Source organism: Phodopus roborovskii, unplaced genomic scaffold (assembly GCF_943737965.1).
Source record: "Phodopus roborovskii unplaced genomic scaffold, PHOROB, whole genome shotgun sequence".
Classification (NCBI taxonomy): domain Eukaryota; kingdom Metazoa; phylum Chordata; class Mammalia; order Rodentia; family Cricetidae; genus Phodopus; species Phodopus roborovskii.
The window spans coordinates 326868-344717 of NW_026126571.1; the positions used below are offsets into that span (position 1 = coordinate 326868).

The window sequence follows — 17850 nt, forward strand, 5'->3', positions numbered from 1 at the left end:
AGGCTGTCCTCTAACTCACAGAGATCCTCCTGCCTCTGCCTCCCAAATGCTGGGATTAAAGGTGTGTGCCACCAATGCCCAGCTTATTTATTTCTTAATATGTGTAACATGACTATATCTAATGCCACTAATTAGAATTAGTGTGGGTTGGTAGGTGGCGCAGTGGGTAAAATGTTTTCTATGCAGAAGGATGAGGATTTGAATTCGGACCCCAGCACCCATAAAGAAACGAGTGTGGCAGCATGTGCCGGAAGTTCCAGTGCTGGGGAGGTGGAGACAGGCTCACTGACCAGTCAGCTGATCTTTGAGCTTCAGGTTCAGTGAGAATTGCTGTCTCAGAAAATGAGGTGGAAAATTACTAAGGAAGACACCTGCCTTAGTTAAGGACTTATTGCTGTGAAGAAGCACCATGACCATGGCAACTCTTATAAAGGAATTAATTGGGGCTTGCTTACAGTTTCAGAGGGTTAGTCCATTATCATTATGGCAGGAAGCAAGGCAGTATGCAGGCAGACGTGGTACTGGAGAAGTATCTGAGAGTTCTACATCAGGGTCGGCAGGCATCAGGAAGAGAATTGTGAGCCACTGGCCTGGTTTGAACATCTGAGACCTCAAAGCCCAGTGACACATTTCCTCCAACAAGACCACACCTACTATAATAAGGCCACTCCTCCTAATAATGTCACTCCCTATAGGCCTATAGGAACCATTTTTTTTTTTTCAAACCACCACAGTACTGAATATCAACCTTTGACTTCTACATATATGAACAGGCACACACACATCCCCATACATATGCATACACACCCCACACCCTGTCTTAGTTTGCTTTTTAATTGCTGTGATAAACGCCATGACCAAAAGTAAGATGAAGAGGAAAACATTTATTTGGCTTACAGGTTATAGTCCACCATCAAGGGAAGCCAAGATAGGAAATTATGGCTGGAAGGACCATGGAGGCATGGAACAAAAGTAGAAATCACAGGGAATGCTGCTTACTGGCTTGTTCCCTATGGCTTGTTCAGCATGCTTTCTTACACAACTCAGAGCCACCTGCCTGGGGTGGCATTGCCCACAGTGGGTTGGGCCCTCCCATATCAATCACTAATCAAGAAAATGGCCCACAGGTATTTTCTAATGGAGATATTTTCTCAATCAAGTTTCCCTCTTCCAAGATGTCCTTAGCTTGTGTCAAGTGGAATAAACAAATCTAATCAGCATACATATTTACTCAAGGGTGCACACACACACACACATACACACCCTGCACTATAAGGATATATGTATGTATATATGTATGTTATATATACATATATGTGTATGAATATATGTATGCATTATATATATATGTATATATTATATAATGATAAAATCATTTTATGTCAATGAATGGATGAGTTTGTGGAGGCTAGGGGTGTGTGAAGATAGACATATTACAGAAGTGGTCATTTGTGCTCAGGGTGAGGAAATGGAGTGGATGATGCAAAGCTGTGTGGAGAGAGCAAGAGGAAAAGAACAGGAGCTGGGGAGCTGGTGGAGCTCCTGGGCTGAGCCATGAGTGTACGAGGTGACAATGAGCTCTTGAATCTGCTCACCGAGAGTGGCCCTAAATGGGCAGTGATTGCTACATCCTCTAAGAGCATTACTCTGCCACAGGCTCCCTGCAGCTGGATCTCAACCACATGCCCAAGCCAGCCAAGACAGCTGAGAAGTGCTCCTTGGACCAGCTAGATGACACCTTCCACCCTGAATGGTTTGTGTCCCTTTTTGAGCAGAAGACAGTGAAAGGATGGTGGCCCTGTGTGACAGAGGAGGGTGAGAAGAAGATGCTGGCGGTGAGTGTCTCTCCAGCCCAGTGGAGGGCATGGGCTGTCTCTTCCATGGAACCAGGGGCACTGGCACATACTGTTCCCCCTTCTCTCTATTCCTTTCCTCTGTGTGCACATATGCATGCTAATTTGTATGTGTACGTTTGGGGGGCAGGGTACAGCCAGAGGTCAATCTCCTGCTAATCAGGTGCCAGGATTGTTTTTTGAGATGGAGACTCTCATTGGCTTCCAGTTCATTTATTAGGCTAGGCTGTCTTGCCAGCAAGCCATAGGGAGCCTGCCTGTGCTCTCCAAGTCCTGGAATTTCAAACACATCACCATGCCTGGAGTTCTGTGTGGCTTCTGGGTACCTAGATCAGCTCCTAAGACTTGCATCACAAGCACTTTATTGACTGAGCCATCTCCCAGGGCCTCCTCTCTGTTTTCAAAGGTTGTCCCCCTCCTCCTATTCCAGCCTTCCTCTTTCAAGGCTCCTGTTGCAGGGGAGACCTGTTGAATTGGACAAATGGCCTTATGGAGATTGGTTCCGAGTGTCTCTGATTGGGGCTTCCTGTTGGATGGACAGAGGCCATATCTCTTCTGTTTGTGCAGGACCCTCTCAGGGATTATTCTTGCCTGACAAATCTGCTCTGGTGGGTGGGGAAGGGGTGGCTGGAGGACTAGGTTGAACAATCCTTCCCTGAAGTACAAAGCAGCTCCAGAAGGGAAGTTAATTTCTGACTGGTTCCTTAGAGAGAGCTGCTGGCCAGCCCTCAAGTGGCCCTTGAAGGAAAATATCCTTGTTGTACAAAGACTTGTGATAACCAATAAGAAATACATCCCAGAGGGAAACTCAGCAAGAAGCTACACACACAGCTAATTCACAGCCTAGACACTCATTACACACGAGGAGAGAGTTATTTCCCTAGTAACTAAGGGACTATTTTAAAAGATGTTTTTTGGTCTATTAAATTAGATTAACAAAACAAACAAACCAGAAATGTTCATATTGGTAAAGTTTTGGGAAACAGACCTCACTTCCTTCTGCCAGGGAATGCATGGTTTGTTCCACTGTGTGGGGAAGCAATTGGGTACCACATAATGCAGTATTTAACAGTATCTATGCCCTTGGACTTTGTCATCCCACTTCTAAACTCTTGTCTTAAAAAATAACTGGATAAAATTAAAACTTCAGGTTCTGGTATATTTGTTGTGCTATTATTTATTCATTTAAAAAAGTTGAAAACAACATAAAATGAGCCCAAACAAGTGGTTATTAAATAAATCATGGTCAACCAACCATGGGATGCTTTGTAATCATTAGAAACCAAACTTAAATAATATATAATTATATAGGGAAATGCCTCCCCAAGTGAAAAGCTGTGGAGCTGCGTACACTGTGTAGTCTCTTATACAATTGCAGCTCCAATGAGTAAGAACGTTGGGAACAGGGGGCTGGAAAAATGGCTCAGTCTTATTCTAGAGAACCCCAGTTCAGTTCCCAGCACCCACATTGGTTGGCTCACAATTACCTGTAACTCTAGCTCAGGGGGATCCAGTGCCTTCTTATGGCCTCCTCAGCCACCTGTGCTCACATTCATGTGCACGCATGAGCACACACAGACACACACACACACACACACACACACACACACACATCACACTTTAAAATAAATTAACAAAATAAGTTAAAATAATAGAGAGGTTAAAATGGTAAAATAGGATGCTGGGAACACCTGTCTCCACATAGAATAAATGGGGTGACTGCCTCTTCTTTATGTACCTCTATAACTCCTGAATGCTTTTGTTATTAGGACAACCCAATGTTTAATGTGTGTGTGTGTGTGTGTGTGTGTGTGTGTGTGTGTTGTCATAGTTTGCTTTACTGTTACTGTGATAAAACATAATGAACAAATCCAACTTGAGGAGGAAAGGGTTTGTTTATTTGGCTTATAGGTCACAGTCCATCACCGAGGAAAGCCAAGGTAGAATTTAAGACAAGGCCTGGAGGCAGGAATTGAAATAGCGGCCATGGAGGAGTGCTGCTCACTGGCTTGTCTCTTCAGGCTTGCCCAACTACCTTTTATTATACAGCCTAGGACCACCTGCCCAGGGACAGTGTCACTCACGTCAACCGACAATTAAGAAAATACTCCACAGGCGTGCCCAAAGGCGAATGTTTTCTAGACAATTCCTCAGTTGAGAGTCTTTCTCATTTGACTCTGTTTTTGTGTGAAGTAGGCAACTGACACTAACTAAGATGCATTTGTTTTATTTGATGTGTGTCTATGTTTGTGCCTGAATGTGTGTATGTGTGCCACAGGCATACAGGGTCCAGTAGGTGTCAGAAGACAGTATGGTGGTTGTGAATCACCATCTTTCTGTGAGCTGGAAATTGAACCAAGTTCCCCTCACAAGCAGTAAGCACCTTAACTGCTGAACCACTCACCACTCTAGTCCCACAACCCTGCATTTTTTTTAAAATAACAAAGTAATTCTTCTGTTTGTTCTGATCTGGCTCTGCTCTGGGTCACTGGCCAGAGGCCCCAATCAGGTTCCATTGATGTTCACAGGGCAAGCTGGAAATGACCTTGGAAATCGTTGCGGAGAGTGAACATGAGGAACGACCTGCTGGCCAGGGTCGGGATGAACCCAACATGAATCCGAAGCTAGAGGAACCAAGGTCAGTTGGTTGTCCCAGAATGCAGGCCCACGCCATCTGGGAGGCACCAGTTCATAGTTTTACTGTGGTTTAGAGAGATGCAGGCCATGGACACAGCCTTAGCAAACACTGGGCTCTTTAACTAATTCATGAAGCAGGTATAAGCCAGGCAGAAGATGCAGGCCTGTTATTCTGGCAGTTGAGAAGCTGATGATAATGGGTTCCAGGCCAACCTGGGCTATAGCAAGACACTGTCTAAAATCCAAAACACAAAAACAAACAAAGCAAAAAGAAGTGCTCCCCCCATAAAAAGCTATTCCCTGTGAGTTTTTGTTTGTTTGTTTTCTTTTGTTTTGTTTTGTCAAGCATACTACATTAGAGTCCAGTGTCCTGAAATCTCCCTGCTTGGTAGTAAGCTCCCATTTCACAGATGAGACTCAGCTCAATGAAGTTAAATGAGGTCATTCCAGCTAAAAAACAGGAGAGGGGAAACTGACCCTCCCCAGCTTTCTGGACAGTTGCTGACAGTGCTTTGGGAATTCAGTATTGTGACACCACCTACCATGGTGGCTCACTTTATCACAGTGCTATCCCCATGCTGTAGGGTTAGAGAGCAGGAAGAGGCTCTCTTTATTCCAGTATGCTGGGATCTGACGGACACAGGAAGAAGTCCTAAGCCCCAGTGATGTTACAAGGCCAGCAGATGTTACAAAGGCCAAGGCTGAGACACAAAGCCCTCTGTGTTCTTTGAGTTGTTTTACTGATCGAAGGGAGCACTTTGCTTGTCTTTGTTGGGAGTGAGTAAGTGTAGTGGTCTCTTCTGGCTTCTCTACTCTCCACCTCCCAATGTCCAGCCATGTACACAGGGGCAGCCAGCCTGGCTTATCTGGGGGCCAGTGTACCTTCACTCACCAAACAGAGCATCCTGGAAGCTCAGCCCCACTCCCAAGCAAGTGCTCTTGGCTGAGTTATGGGTTCAGAAGGAAAGAGGGCCACAAGCAAGATGGGGCTCAGCAGCACCCAGAACACAGGCACAGAGGCTCTGGGAGGAGGGACGGAGGGCATGGAGGCTGGGTGCTTCTTTCCCATAGCCAGTCTACTGAGAGCAGGGGCTGGAGGATCCTACAGAGGAGCTCTGCTGACCCCTAGGATCTCACTTCCAGGCGTCCTGACACCTCTTTCCTGTGGTTCACCTCCCCGTACAAGACTATGAAGTTCATCTTGTGGCGCCGCTTCCGGTGTGCCATCACCCTCTTCATCATCCTCTTCATCCTCCTGCTCTTCCTGGCCATCTTTGTCTACTCCTTCCCGGTAAGTGAGCGGGCCTCATGTGGGGAGATGCTGCTTAAGGGAGTCTCTTGTTTTTTATGTGTTCCCGGAATGTGGTGGCAGCCAGTGACCTGCTCCAATGAGGAGATAGAACCCAGCTCTTGGTGTCCCCTATCTGGTAGGGAGACAAAGCCTTGTCCCTTGGAGATCCTTACTTATTGAGCAAGTGCCTAAGAATGGGCTCTTAAGGGACAGGCAGAGGGGAGGGGTTGCGTGATTTTTTTTCTCGAGAGATGTGAACAAGTAGCTAGCTTGGTGACCCAAGGAGTTGATTGCGGGTGAGATTCAGAGGCAGTTGTACCACTGAAAAGCCCATCCTATAATGGCTGGGGACTCTCAGAAATGGCATTCCTGGAGCTATCTGCATGACTTGCACAGGAAGCTCTGCTGGTTGGAGAATCTCTTCTTCCTAGCTCTGGAATAGCCTTGTGGGAGAGGTTTGTGAATCTTGTAAGTTTCAGGAGCATCCTGAGGCTTGTCAGTTTCGTTTGCTTTCTGAGCCTTAGTAAGATCAGTTTGGATGAAATTCACACAACGTGCTTAGGCCTAGGTTGGCAGGGGAACCTGTTGAAGGGTAGAGTGGAGCTAGGTGGGGAAGGGAAGGTATGAGGTGGACAGAAGATAGCACTTGGTAGGCCCTCTGAGAACCTTGATAGAGTGGGGGCTTGGAGAAAGTAGGAATGGGCAGGGACTGTATCTGGTATCCTCACTGTCAGAGTGAACACTTGGAGTCCCTTCCATCTGGTAAGAAGTTAACTGGCATCTGACCAAGAGATACCAGGACCACCACAGACATACCATCCAGGGCTGCTTGGTCCTTGGTCCTTTGACTCCCACTGTGGTGGTTGTGGGGCTAGCTTCTGTCCTCTGCCTCTGGCCTTCACAGCTACCAAAGGCCTCTGAAAATGCCTAGCTTTCTGGCGTCTCTTGACACTTAAGGTCTTGAAGGTGCTGAAGTACTGCTGGGCTGTCACTAGAGTTTTTATGTTCTTTTTTGATGGGGAAAGATACACTTTTATTTATCGATTTTTATTTCATTTTATTGTTTGGTTTTTTTTCAAGACAGAGTTTCTCTGTGGGTTTTGGAGACTGTCCTGGAATTCTCTTTGAAGACCAGGCTGGCCTCGAACTCACAGAGATCCACCTGCCTCTGCCTCCCGAGTGCTGGGATTAAAGGTGCATGCCACCACTGCCCGGCTTTATCTATTTATTTTTAAGGATTTATTTTTATTTATGTGCATGCATGTGTATGTGCCTATGAGAATGTATGCCACATGTGCGCAGATGCTCCTGGAAGCCAGAAGAGAGCATCATTGGATCTCTTTGAGCTCCAGTTATAGGTGATTATGAGTTATCCGACTTCAGTATTGGGAATAGAACTTGGAGTCATTGTCACTGCTGAGCCATATCCCACAAACTTCTAACATCATCCCTTCAAGTCCAGAGGGGCCACACAGCCATCTCATGACCGTGGCTTGATTTGGTTGTCACTGAAGTCCATATGGCATCTTGGTCACCATCTCAGACCAGAGAAGATGCTTGGAAAGCTATTCCTAGGTGTACTGTGTGCTCTGGGACTCTCCGCAGGAGGAGGGAATAGGCAGAAAGGCCTTTTCCATAGAGAGCCAGGCACTGGGCTGCCTCTGTCAATGCATCTTGCCTCCTGGGAGAAAAAGTCAAGGCCACAGATCACCCTGAATGGGCCCATCCTGCACAAATTTTAAGTAACTGCAGGGGGAACTTCCCAGTTTGGCTGTTCAGGCCCCGGCTGCCTTTGAGGCCACAGTGGCAGGAAAACCTTTAATAGGCTGGCTGATAGCTGTGATCCCAGTCTGAGCATTGTGCACTGGCTCTGGCTCCTGGCTCCTGGCTCCTGGCTCCTGTTGCAATTCTTGCTGGATTGAGCAGGAAGTTGCAGTGTACTGGCCAAACTGACTGAGGTCCTGGGTGGGTCCGTGCTATAAGGGCTGAAGTCTGTGCCATGTAAGGGGACATTTTAAGGAAAGGAAGGACAACAAATACAGTGTCAGAGTCAGGCCTCTTCTGGGGTGGGGGTGGCCTGGTAAGTATAGTGTCTTGTGGGCTGGGCTATCACCAAAGGTGACCCTGGATCAGGGCAGTTGGGCCATCTAGGGCTATGGAATCGAGGTAGGGGTATAGCACCCTCTTCTGGCCTGGCTCAGGTCACCTTCTCTCACTCAGAGAATGGGGTGCTCAGGAGGAGAGGGCCTGGGGACCACAAAGGAGATGCTGTGAGGCAGTGCCCTAGGTAGTAATTAGGACACTGGTTATGGCTGAGAGTTAGAAAGCAGAGCTGGTGTAGCTGTGTCTCCAGGTACGGTCCAAGGAGTATCAGCTTCAGTGTCCCTAGGAAGCTTCAGGGATGCAGAGTCTGGGCTGGCTCAGCAGGAAGCTGACCTCTAGCAGTAAGGATAGAGTACCCCCCCCACCCCCCCCCCCCGTTGTAGGAGAGGGAACATTGTTCTTGAACTTAGGAACATAGACTCCACCCACTTCCCATCCAACTTTTGTATGTGTTACCTTGTGTGTGGAAGGGCCTAGACTAGGTGAGCCCCAGGCTTCTGCTGGACTTGGATCAGGTTTGTTTGTCTTTTTGAGCTGCTGTGTGTTAAGCTGAGTCCCTTACTTAAGGGCCTGGGGGGCAGGAGCATGTCCCAGGTGTCATCACCACAGCTATTGTGGTATCTACCCAGCCCCTGCCCAGCTGGGCCCCACCCTGTGCCCATGAGTGGCTGTCCTAGGTCTCAGAGCTGTGACTGGAAGAAAAGACAGTCCCCTCTAGCCTGGGTCTTCCTGTTCTTGAAGACAGCTAAGGACACTTTTGGGGACTCTGAGCAGAGTCTCCTGTGGCACCTGGGCTCCAGTAGCTAAGTTGCACGCCTTTCATTTTCGTTGAGTGTCTTCTTTATGTACTGACCTCCCAGGGCAACATGTGGAGCATGTGGATTCAGGCCAGGGCGCTCCAGGGCCCAGCAGGATTAGGGTATACACCTTCTGCTTAAAGGCCTGGCTCCAGCCCAGAATCCCATCTCTGTCTGTGCAAGTCCCTAATCACCTGGCCTGTCTCATGAAAGCTGGACCTGTCAGCTTACCTGCTTTAGGCCATGTGGGGCAGAGGGCCTGTTCTAGCCAGTGCAAGGCACCCATCTTGTAGGACCACCCCCACTGTCTTGGAGAGTCCTCTGGGGGTGGGGGGTGGGGGACTTCTGATTTCTCTGGCCCCTCTGAGCCTGCCGGGAGCAGGGCCAGATTGGAGCAGCAGAAGTGATTTGGCGGGGAAGGAGGGCCGGCTTTGTTTCCAGGGTTGGCTTTCCAGGCCGGCGCTGGAGAACATACTGTCCCAATTAAGAGCCCTGTGTTGTGTTGTGTGTTTTCATGGCATTTTGGGAGGAGTGGTGGGGAGGGGAGGGTCCTGTCAGACCTGCAACAGGAAGGGCTTTGTGGAGGGTGACCCATCTCTGATGCTAGCCCCTATTATGGGTTGTCCAATGTGCCCACACCCCACTCTCTGGCTTTCTGGACAGTGTCTTGGTGACGGCTTAGCTCTGGGCCTGTTTGTGCATATGGGAATAGGGGTTAGGAATCATGGAAATGGCCAGAGTCAGCTTTGCTTGATGGAAAAGAGTGTCACAGGGTAGAGTGTGGAGTGTGGAGCCTGGCATGGGCTGGTAGGTGGCAAGGCAGGCTGCAGTCAGGTGGCAACGATCCAGGAGCCTAACGACCTACCTGCCGCTTTCCTCCAGCCCCAGGGACAACATCTCCCACCCAGCTTTCCCTGAGGGGCTAACCGCGTGTTTGTATCCTTGTCTCTTCCTCCTAGAACTATGCTGCCATGAAGCTGTTGAAGCCTTTTAGCTGAAGACTGCTCTGGAGAAGGGGGCACAGGCTGCTTCCTGGCCCTGGACTGGCTTCTCCTCCCTTCCTCTGGGGCCTGGTGGTCTTGCGCATGCTCACTGAGTTCTTGGAATTACCCTATTTTCATTATTGTTTTCTCTTTGGATGAACTCTTGGATCTCTCAGTATAAAGCAGACAGAACCATGGATTATGTTACTATGTGTCTACAGTCCCTGAGTGTGGGAGACTGTGTGGGTGGTAGGGGGTTGTCTGGGAAGACCAGGGTGCCATTGCAGTATTGTCATTTCTGGGCCAGCTATTTGTAGGTAGAAGCTGCTAGAGCAGGAGGCCTTAAGGCTTGATTTCTGACCCAGTGGCCAGTATCATTGTCCCTGCCTTTCTGCAGAACTCCTCTTCCTCCTACCCTGCTTGAGTCCCCACCTTTTGGGGGAGACTATCATTGGTCAGGTAAGACATTCCACTGGGAGGGTGGCCTGACCTCTGGCTTTGACCTCAGTCATACATACTTTGCAGCTCCTCCTCTCTGCTTCCATGCCCTGCTTAAAACATCTCTCTGGATCCAGACACCTTTTCCTTGTGGTCTGAAGCCTGGCCTTGGCATTGTTCTGAAATTTCCTGCGGGAACCAGACTAATCCTCAGGAGCAGCAGAACCGAACTCAGAAAAGCAGAGCTGGAAGGCTTTGCTCCAAGGCCTCTGCCTCGGGGCAGGGAACACTGGCTGCCTCTTCCTGTCACCAGGGGCCTTCTCCTATTTCCTACTGTGAATTGATTCCCCTGGCACAGGTCCCTGGGCCCTGAAGGGATCTCCCCCTCCTCCCCCCCCCCCCACATCCCTCCATTACCCATCCCTCCTCTGACCCTCCCAGGGGTGTGGGATTCAGGCTGAGGCGCCACTGGATTGACATGATGGAGGTGGTACCCTGCTACTCTTGCTTCATGCTGGGCCAAGAGAACCTGGCAGCCAGGGCCCAGAAAGCTTGCTGCCTGAGCCCAAGAGCCAGGGACACACCTCACCCAAAAATCAGAGCAGGGACAGGGCTACAGGCTCTTTGGGAAGGTCCCACATAGTGAGGAGGTTTTGCTGGGTCTATGCTGTGTCCAACAGTGTGTGTCAGGAGAGAAGGTAGCCTTTGGAGGGATCAGAGAGGAAGCAATGCTTGCTCAACCTCAGTGGGCTAGGTAGCTTTGCTCATAGGATGCCCTGAGGATTTCTGAAGGAGGAAGAAGTCACTAGTTTGGAAGAATCAGAGACACAGAGGAGGATGGAATAGAGGTGGTTTCTGTAGACAGGGGAAGAAAATGTTAGCTTGGAAAGGAAAAGAAATACAGTAAATAAGGAAATCCATGTTTTCCCCAGGCGCTAGACTGTAAGAATTGCAGTTCCCCAACTGCTTTGAAGGGGTCTGGAGGGCTACTGGGAACACTGTCTATTTTTCTATTCTGTATGATAAGTAATAGAAAATCTACTCAGACAAGTAAAAATAATCCAGTGGTTTCATACCCAAGGGCAGATTTCAGGAAAGGCTTGATCCAATCACATCTAAGGACTTGTGATCTTTCTCTGCTTGCACCCCTTGGGTTTGTTTCTGTTCACAGTTAGCCCCATCCCTAGAGTTGGGTTTGAGGCTGCTTCCTGAGACCACACTAACTGTTAGTCAACTCTCAAGCATGTAACTGGGGCTGGATGGCCGGGAACACATGTCCAGCCAACATGTATGATATTGAAGTGCTTCCTGTGGCAGGCCTAGGGTGGGCTCTAAGGGTGATCCCGCTGAGTTGCTTATGGCTCCCGTAGGCTAAGAAAGCATCTTTTCATACAGAAGGAGCTTCAGAGAGGCACACTACTCTGGGACTGGGAGGGTGTGAGACCTTCTTTGGGGCACAATGGTAACATCTGAACAGGGCTGAACTGTGTCCTGGTCAACAGAAGGTTGTTCCTAGCATTGACAGGGGTGGGGTGGGGGTGGGGGTTGGGGAGGAGAGGGTGAGCTATGGAGCCCTGTGGAGTCAGCTAGTCGGCAGGACAAAACTTCAAGTGGTTCCAGGGAGAGTCAGAAGGAAGGAGACCTAACTTCATTCTGAGGCAACAAGAGAACACAGGAGGATGCAAAGGTGGGCTGACCTTGGTCAGAATCATGTGTTTAAAAATGAATGCTTCTAGTCTAGTTTTCTCCTAAGCAATGACAGCCCTATAGGGACAGAGTAGTTTAAAGTGTGTAACCACCCTGGAGACAGTAACTGGGGAGCTCATAGAGACCAAGCAGGATGCTGAGAAGCTGGTGTCTGAAGGTTGTTCCAGAAGGCTGGCCACTAATCACAAGTTAGAGATAATTCACTCACTCATGCGTGTAAGGAATCATGCACATGGAGTGGGGGCTGGTACCAGGCAAGGAACAAGGTACAGGCTGGCAGGTGCACTGAAAGAAGGGTTGGCATCATGAGTCAAAAGCAGGGAAGGGGAAGCAAAGTTTTGTAAAGACAGATCCTCCCAAAAAATTAGAATCCCCACACAGGCACAGGCTCCTAACTGGGCTGATTTTTCCCTCCATACATCTGCTCCCTGGCAAAGTCTAGATATGATTCAGATCTCAGAACTGCTGTAGGGAGAGCAAGGTGCTCCATACAAAGGTTGGGCTGGTACAGTACTGGCTCCAGAACCTCAGGAATGAATAGGCTCACACAGTGCAATCCTCTTGTATGATCGGAGGTTCTAGGACTGTTGGATGACAGGTAAGTCCCTGTACTGTCTGGTTTTGTCTGTGGCAGACAATGGAACTGTTTATCAATCACTTTTGGACAAATGGATTCAAATGCATTCAGGTATCTGCATCTGGGCTCTCTCTCCTCCCCTTATAGAAAGTTCTAGAAAGCTTCTTCCCTATGGCCTTACTACTCCGTCCTCTCTTCTCCATCCAAAGTAAAGCCACTGTCATTGGCAATGGCAGCTCTGAGAAGGCATGTTGTAAGGAGTGGAGGTGTTGTGGAAATGAGGGAGGCTCAGGCATTTCTAGAAAGGTTTTTCTACCAAATAAAAACACACGGAGATACATCTTGCTCTTTTTCTTGTGGGAAAATGAGGTGATGGCATCAGTGGCCGTGTGTTCTAGTGATTTAGCTGGGCTGGGAGCTGACACACAGAGCATGGCAGAATGAAGGGAAAGGAGCCAAGTCTTTAGCTGTCTGACTTAGGGCCACAAATTTCCTCAACTCAAGCTCCTGTTTGTTGGTTTCCTGGCTGCAGAGCTCTACTTATTCTCAGACCTTCTTCCTCCACCTCAATAAGGTGTGTGTGGGTACCACAACTTCATGTCCTTTGTGTGTGAGCTGAGGATGTGTGTGCAGAGCCAGAGGTCAGCCACACTCCATCTTCTTTTGACAGGGCCTCTCACTAAGCCTGGAACTCACTGATTGGCTAGACTGGCTAGACAGCAAGCTCCAGGGACCTGCCTGTTTTTGCTTCCCCAGCATGAGGATTACGGACATGCACAACCAAGCCTGGTTTTTCAGTGGGTGCTGGGGGGCTCTGAACTCAGACCCTTGTGCTTGTGTGGCAGGCAATTTGCCCACTGGGCTGTCTTCCCAGTTCATATTATATACATTATATATTACAATACTTTCCCCACAGATGTAGCCAAGTGTCTTATTCTGATAAAATTAGTGCATACCATAGTTTTCTGGTAGCTAACTTACCCTCCAGGAAGTGGTATCTTTTCCTAATTCGTACACAGGCAGTGCCTAACCCTTCCCAAGCCTCTACCACCTTCCCTGGCTCTCAGAGCTCAGGGCTCCTGGGCCTTTTCACAAACAGCTCATACCTTCCACAGCACCCACAGGTCCCTCCTCTCTCTGGGCATGGGTTGCCTGTGAGTCTAGAGTGTCCCTAGGGTCTTATAGGGCTTCTGATCTCCCACTGCAGACCTCACAGGCAACCTCTCTGGCGTTCCTTGACCAGAGTGATTCTACCAACCTGTCTAGCCCAGTTTCTCTCATGGACTGTTGACATGACGCAGCCTAAAATCTCCCCAAACGAGTCTCGACTGAATAATCGTCTTTATCAGGTTGGCCTGTGGGGAATTGTCTTGACTGTTAATGGATATAGGAGGTACAGCACACCATGGGCAGGAGCACTCCTTGGACAGGTGGTCCTCAGCTCTGTATGAAAACTAGCTGAATAGCAGCATGCAAGCCAGCAAAGTGCCATGTTTTGGGTGATTTCTGTTTTAGTTCATGCATAGTCCCCTCAGTGATGGACTGTGACCTGAAAGTGTCAGACAGATAAACCCATTTCTCCTCTAAATTGCTTTTTAGTCAGAGTGTTTTTATCATAGCGACAGGAAGAAGCCAGAACAGATGCCGTATGCCCTGAGGGTCAGCGCGGGTCCCCTACTCTTGCTTCTCCCTCCATGATGCCGACCAAGATTCTCACTCTGCTCTTATGCCCACTGCCCAGGCACGAGGCTGCACCCAAACCCAGCACTCAGCAGAGCTGATGGTGCTGGCATTCCAGTATCCTGCAACAGGCTGCCTCTCAGCCCAGTGTCAGGGCTCACATACTTCCTGCTTCCCTGAAGTAAGAGCCCTGCCTTCTGTCCTACCCTTTAGACTCTACTCCCTGTCTCCAGCAGCGGCCTCCAGTCCCACCCAGCTTCCTTCACTGCCTCAGGGGAGTGAGACTCACTTCCCCCTGCCCCTGCTGCTCTGCCCCACCTGGCCCCAATCTCCTTAGCATTGCACTGATGTGACTGCAACCTGTTGGTTCACAATGTGTCTCCAGGCTGGTACCACATGTCTGTCTTCAATGGGTCCTTTACTTCTTTCACTGAAGGGATTTTGCTCAGGGCTGACTGCAAGTTCCTTCAACAGCCAGACTCTCAGAACCCACTCAAGAGGACTTTATGTTTTGAAATCCTGTCAGTTTGCAACACTGAAGATCATTCTGGCAGCAAAGTGAGGGGAAAAAAATCTCACTGTTAAAAATGAGTTCAGTCAAAGGTATTCCTGCATCTGCTGTTTTTTAAAGATTTTCAAGAGAGATTCTATACACACGCACACATAAATAACCAACAAACATGTAAATGCACAAAACACATATACACAAACACATATGCAAGTACATATACACATGCATTAGTACAATTATGTACATACAAATATTACTTATTCAAACATGGGCACATATGCAAAAATACACATACAAACACATAAAACACCATACATGCATACAAATAGGCATACTTGCAAATGTGAAACACAAATACAGATGCACGCACAAGCATGCATATGCAAATACACACAAAAGGCACATACAAAATACTGTGTATGCATACACGTAAGCATGTACCCACAAATATGTCCCCATGAAAATACACATCACACACATACAAATGCATGCACACATACACACCCCCACACAAGTAGACATTGAAACACACATCGTTTTCTACTTCTTTCTAGTCTGGTGTGAACAGTTCTGCCTGGGCAGACAGGAGGGCGAGCTGACCAAGAAAGTGCTGCACACACAAAGCAACTGCTCTGCTCCTCCCCTTCGTGCCCCAACTCTGGGGACCTCAAGTTTGTCTCAATCCACTCTTCATGTGTTTCATAAATGTGGGATTATGGGATTTCCAGAGGAACCAGGTGGGCATCCCCTGCCTGGGAGCTGGTGACAGCCAGGGTGTTGCAAGGGTTCACCTGGCTCACCAGTTCCCTCCTCGCTGAGGGACACTGAGCATGTGCAGCGACTTTCCTGATCTGTGCTAGGGAAACAGTGTCCACTCCAGCTCCTCTCTGTGACCTGGCCTCTGGGTTTAGCCTCACTTCCTTGCTTTTATCCCTGGGAATGCTCTCTTGCTCTCTCTCAGATGAGGTAGACATGGGCAGAAAGTGATGTGCTGTGAGCAGAGGCAGACAGGTAGCAGGGCAGTGGCAGCACACCTGGCAGGAGGGAGTCCAAGTGTCTGCAACCGGAGCTCAAGTGGCTCGTCCCATTGGTGGACAGAGCTCGTCCCTCGCTGCCTTCTCCACTCCCTCAAAATATGGGAGAAATGGAGGAAGCAAGCAAGGGACACACCCTCTGTGAGCCCCACTCTCGGCTGGGCTGGGCTGGCACCCACTTTTCTAACCAAGCTAGCTGGCTGTGGGCTCAGGTTTCCTCTTCCTTCCTCTGGTTCTCTCTCTCTCTCTCTCTTTCTCTCTCTCCCTCTCTGTCTCTCTCTCTCTCTTTGTGTGTGTGTGTGTGTGTGTGTGTGTGTGTTGGGGGAGGGGGAGGGGATATGTTCTGCTCTAGGAGAGGGCAGGAGCTGACCCAACCCTTGTTCTCATGCTGGGCTTGGACCCACCTGCACCCTTGTCTGGCTCAGGCCTAGTCAGGAAACTGCTTTTGTGCTGGTTCAGCAGATAGGCCTGGGAACTTTTGAAAGATCGGTTTTCAAACTTGACCAAGAACAAATAGTAAAAGACCAAAGTCTACAAGAAAATTATTCACAGAAGTGGGTCCTTTTACACACACACACACACGCACACACACACACACACACACACACGCACACACGCACGCACGCACGCACGCACGGGGGGGTAGAGGGGAAACAAGCACACACAGAATAGGACCATCCACACAGACACACATGTACACACATAGTGGGACCATTCACACACACAGAGTAGTGAGTCTAAATGCCTTCTGCATGTAGACATCACCCTGACTTGCTTGGTTCTCCCTACCAGGCTAACCCCAGAATAGAAGAGGAAGGGATCAAAGATGTCTCAGACAAAGGGAACAGGGAGGGACAGCATTGCCTGAAACTCCAGTGACAGTACCCTTTTGGACCTCTCCAGAAGTGAAGATGCAGCTGGCTGGCTCAGAAACTTAACCACTGGGGATGGATGGCTTAGAAGCACTCCCACAGGGGACTGGCTGCCTTTGGAGCATCCCTGCTGGAGAATGGCCAGCTTGGGAGTACCACCACTGGCATAGAGATGGTTTGGGAACACATTCTCTACAGGATGGCTGGCTTGGGAACATTTCCACTGGTGTCCAACTTGAAAGAATACCATACTTCAGGAACCCAAGCGCCAGAGCAGTGTGGCACACCTCTTCCAAGGCCAGAGAACATCCATTTGGAAGACACCATGTTACAGAGCTTCTGGGGTATGGTGCTTAACAATGGGGTGTCTGGAACCCGACAGGTCTCCAACCATAATTCCAACCTCAGGAATGATGGTGGTCCTATCTTGGGGTTGTGAGGCCTCCACTGATGAGCCTGTCACAGATGCTCCTCATGCCTTTGCAGAGCTGCTCTGGACTCTTCAGGGTGCTTAAAGAGGTTGCTGGAGAAGACTGGAAGGCGAGGGGCTCCTCTACTCTGAGGATGATGGAGACAGCAAGAAGTGCTAGATGTAGGGAAGGAGCTGGGGCACCCCCTGACATCCGAACCTGGACTACCACCCACCCTAGCCTCCTCCAGTGAGTCCAGGCCTGACTTTGTTTCACTGCTTCCTATGAGCACCCCAAATGTGCCACAGATTCTGTAGACAAACCCGCCTGTGGACTCAGCTCTAGCTGGTCTTCGTTGACAGGACCATACGCAGACACAGACATTTTCACTAGAGGACCAGGAATCCTTCGCTTTCCCTCTGAGTGTGCGTGCATGTGTGTGTTTCCCACTGTCAGCCAGAATACACGCTGCAAACGCAGGCAAAGGGGAGTGCATGGATGTGGCCGCCATCAGGGATAAATTAATCCCAGACATGTAAAGAGCTTGCTTTCTTCATTCTCAGCTCAGCTGCAAATTCAATTACGACTCTCTGCCAGCTACTGAAATGAGGGGACAAGGAAGTACGTGGCTAGGCCTGGAAAATGGGGCAGGGCAGGGGACCCTTCTGGATCTACCTCCTTATCCCCCCTGCTGTTGTCCAGGGTCCAGGAAAGAGTGGCAGACATTCTCTAGTTCCCCAGTCAGCTCACAAGCTGGCCTGGAGGCTGGGGGGAGGCGGAGGAGACAGAACAGACAGAGAAGTCCTGGCTGAGGCTCCCTAAGGAGGCCTAGGGGTCCCAGGACCTGATGAGGCCTCACAGCTCAAATGCTCACCCATCAGAGAGAGGGAAGCATGGGTCTCTCAGATGGAATACATTGTCTCCGAGGAGCTTCCCTGGGGCCTCCCTGGACCCTGC

The 17850-nt window shown here is 49.3% G+C and overlaps 1 protein-coding gene across 23 annotated transcripts in view; it reads left to right on the forward strand.

Annotated features, from left to right (window-relative positions):
* The window catches only part of Dysf (dysferlin), a 183464-nt gene extending 173593 nt beyond the window's left edge, over positions 1–9871 (forward strand). For all 23 annotated transcript variants that reach the window (XM_051203114.1, XM_051203124.1, XM_051203126.1 and 20 more), the window contains 4 exons: positions 1657–1835; positions 4382–4491; positions 5634–5781; positions 9641–9871. In XM_051203114.1, coding sequence (XP_051059071.1) covers positions 1657–1835; positions 4382–4491; positions 5634–5781; positions 9641–9679 — 476 coding nt within the window. In that variant the 3' untranslated portion in view covers positions 9680–9871. The remainder of the gene's footprint in view (positions 1–1656; positions 1836–4381; positions 4492–5633; positions 5782–9640) is intronic.
* Positions 9872–17850: the final 7979 nt, after the last annotated feature.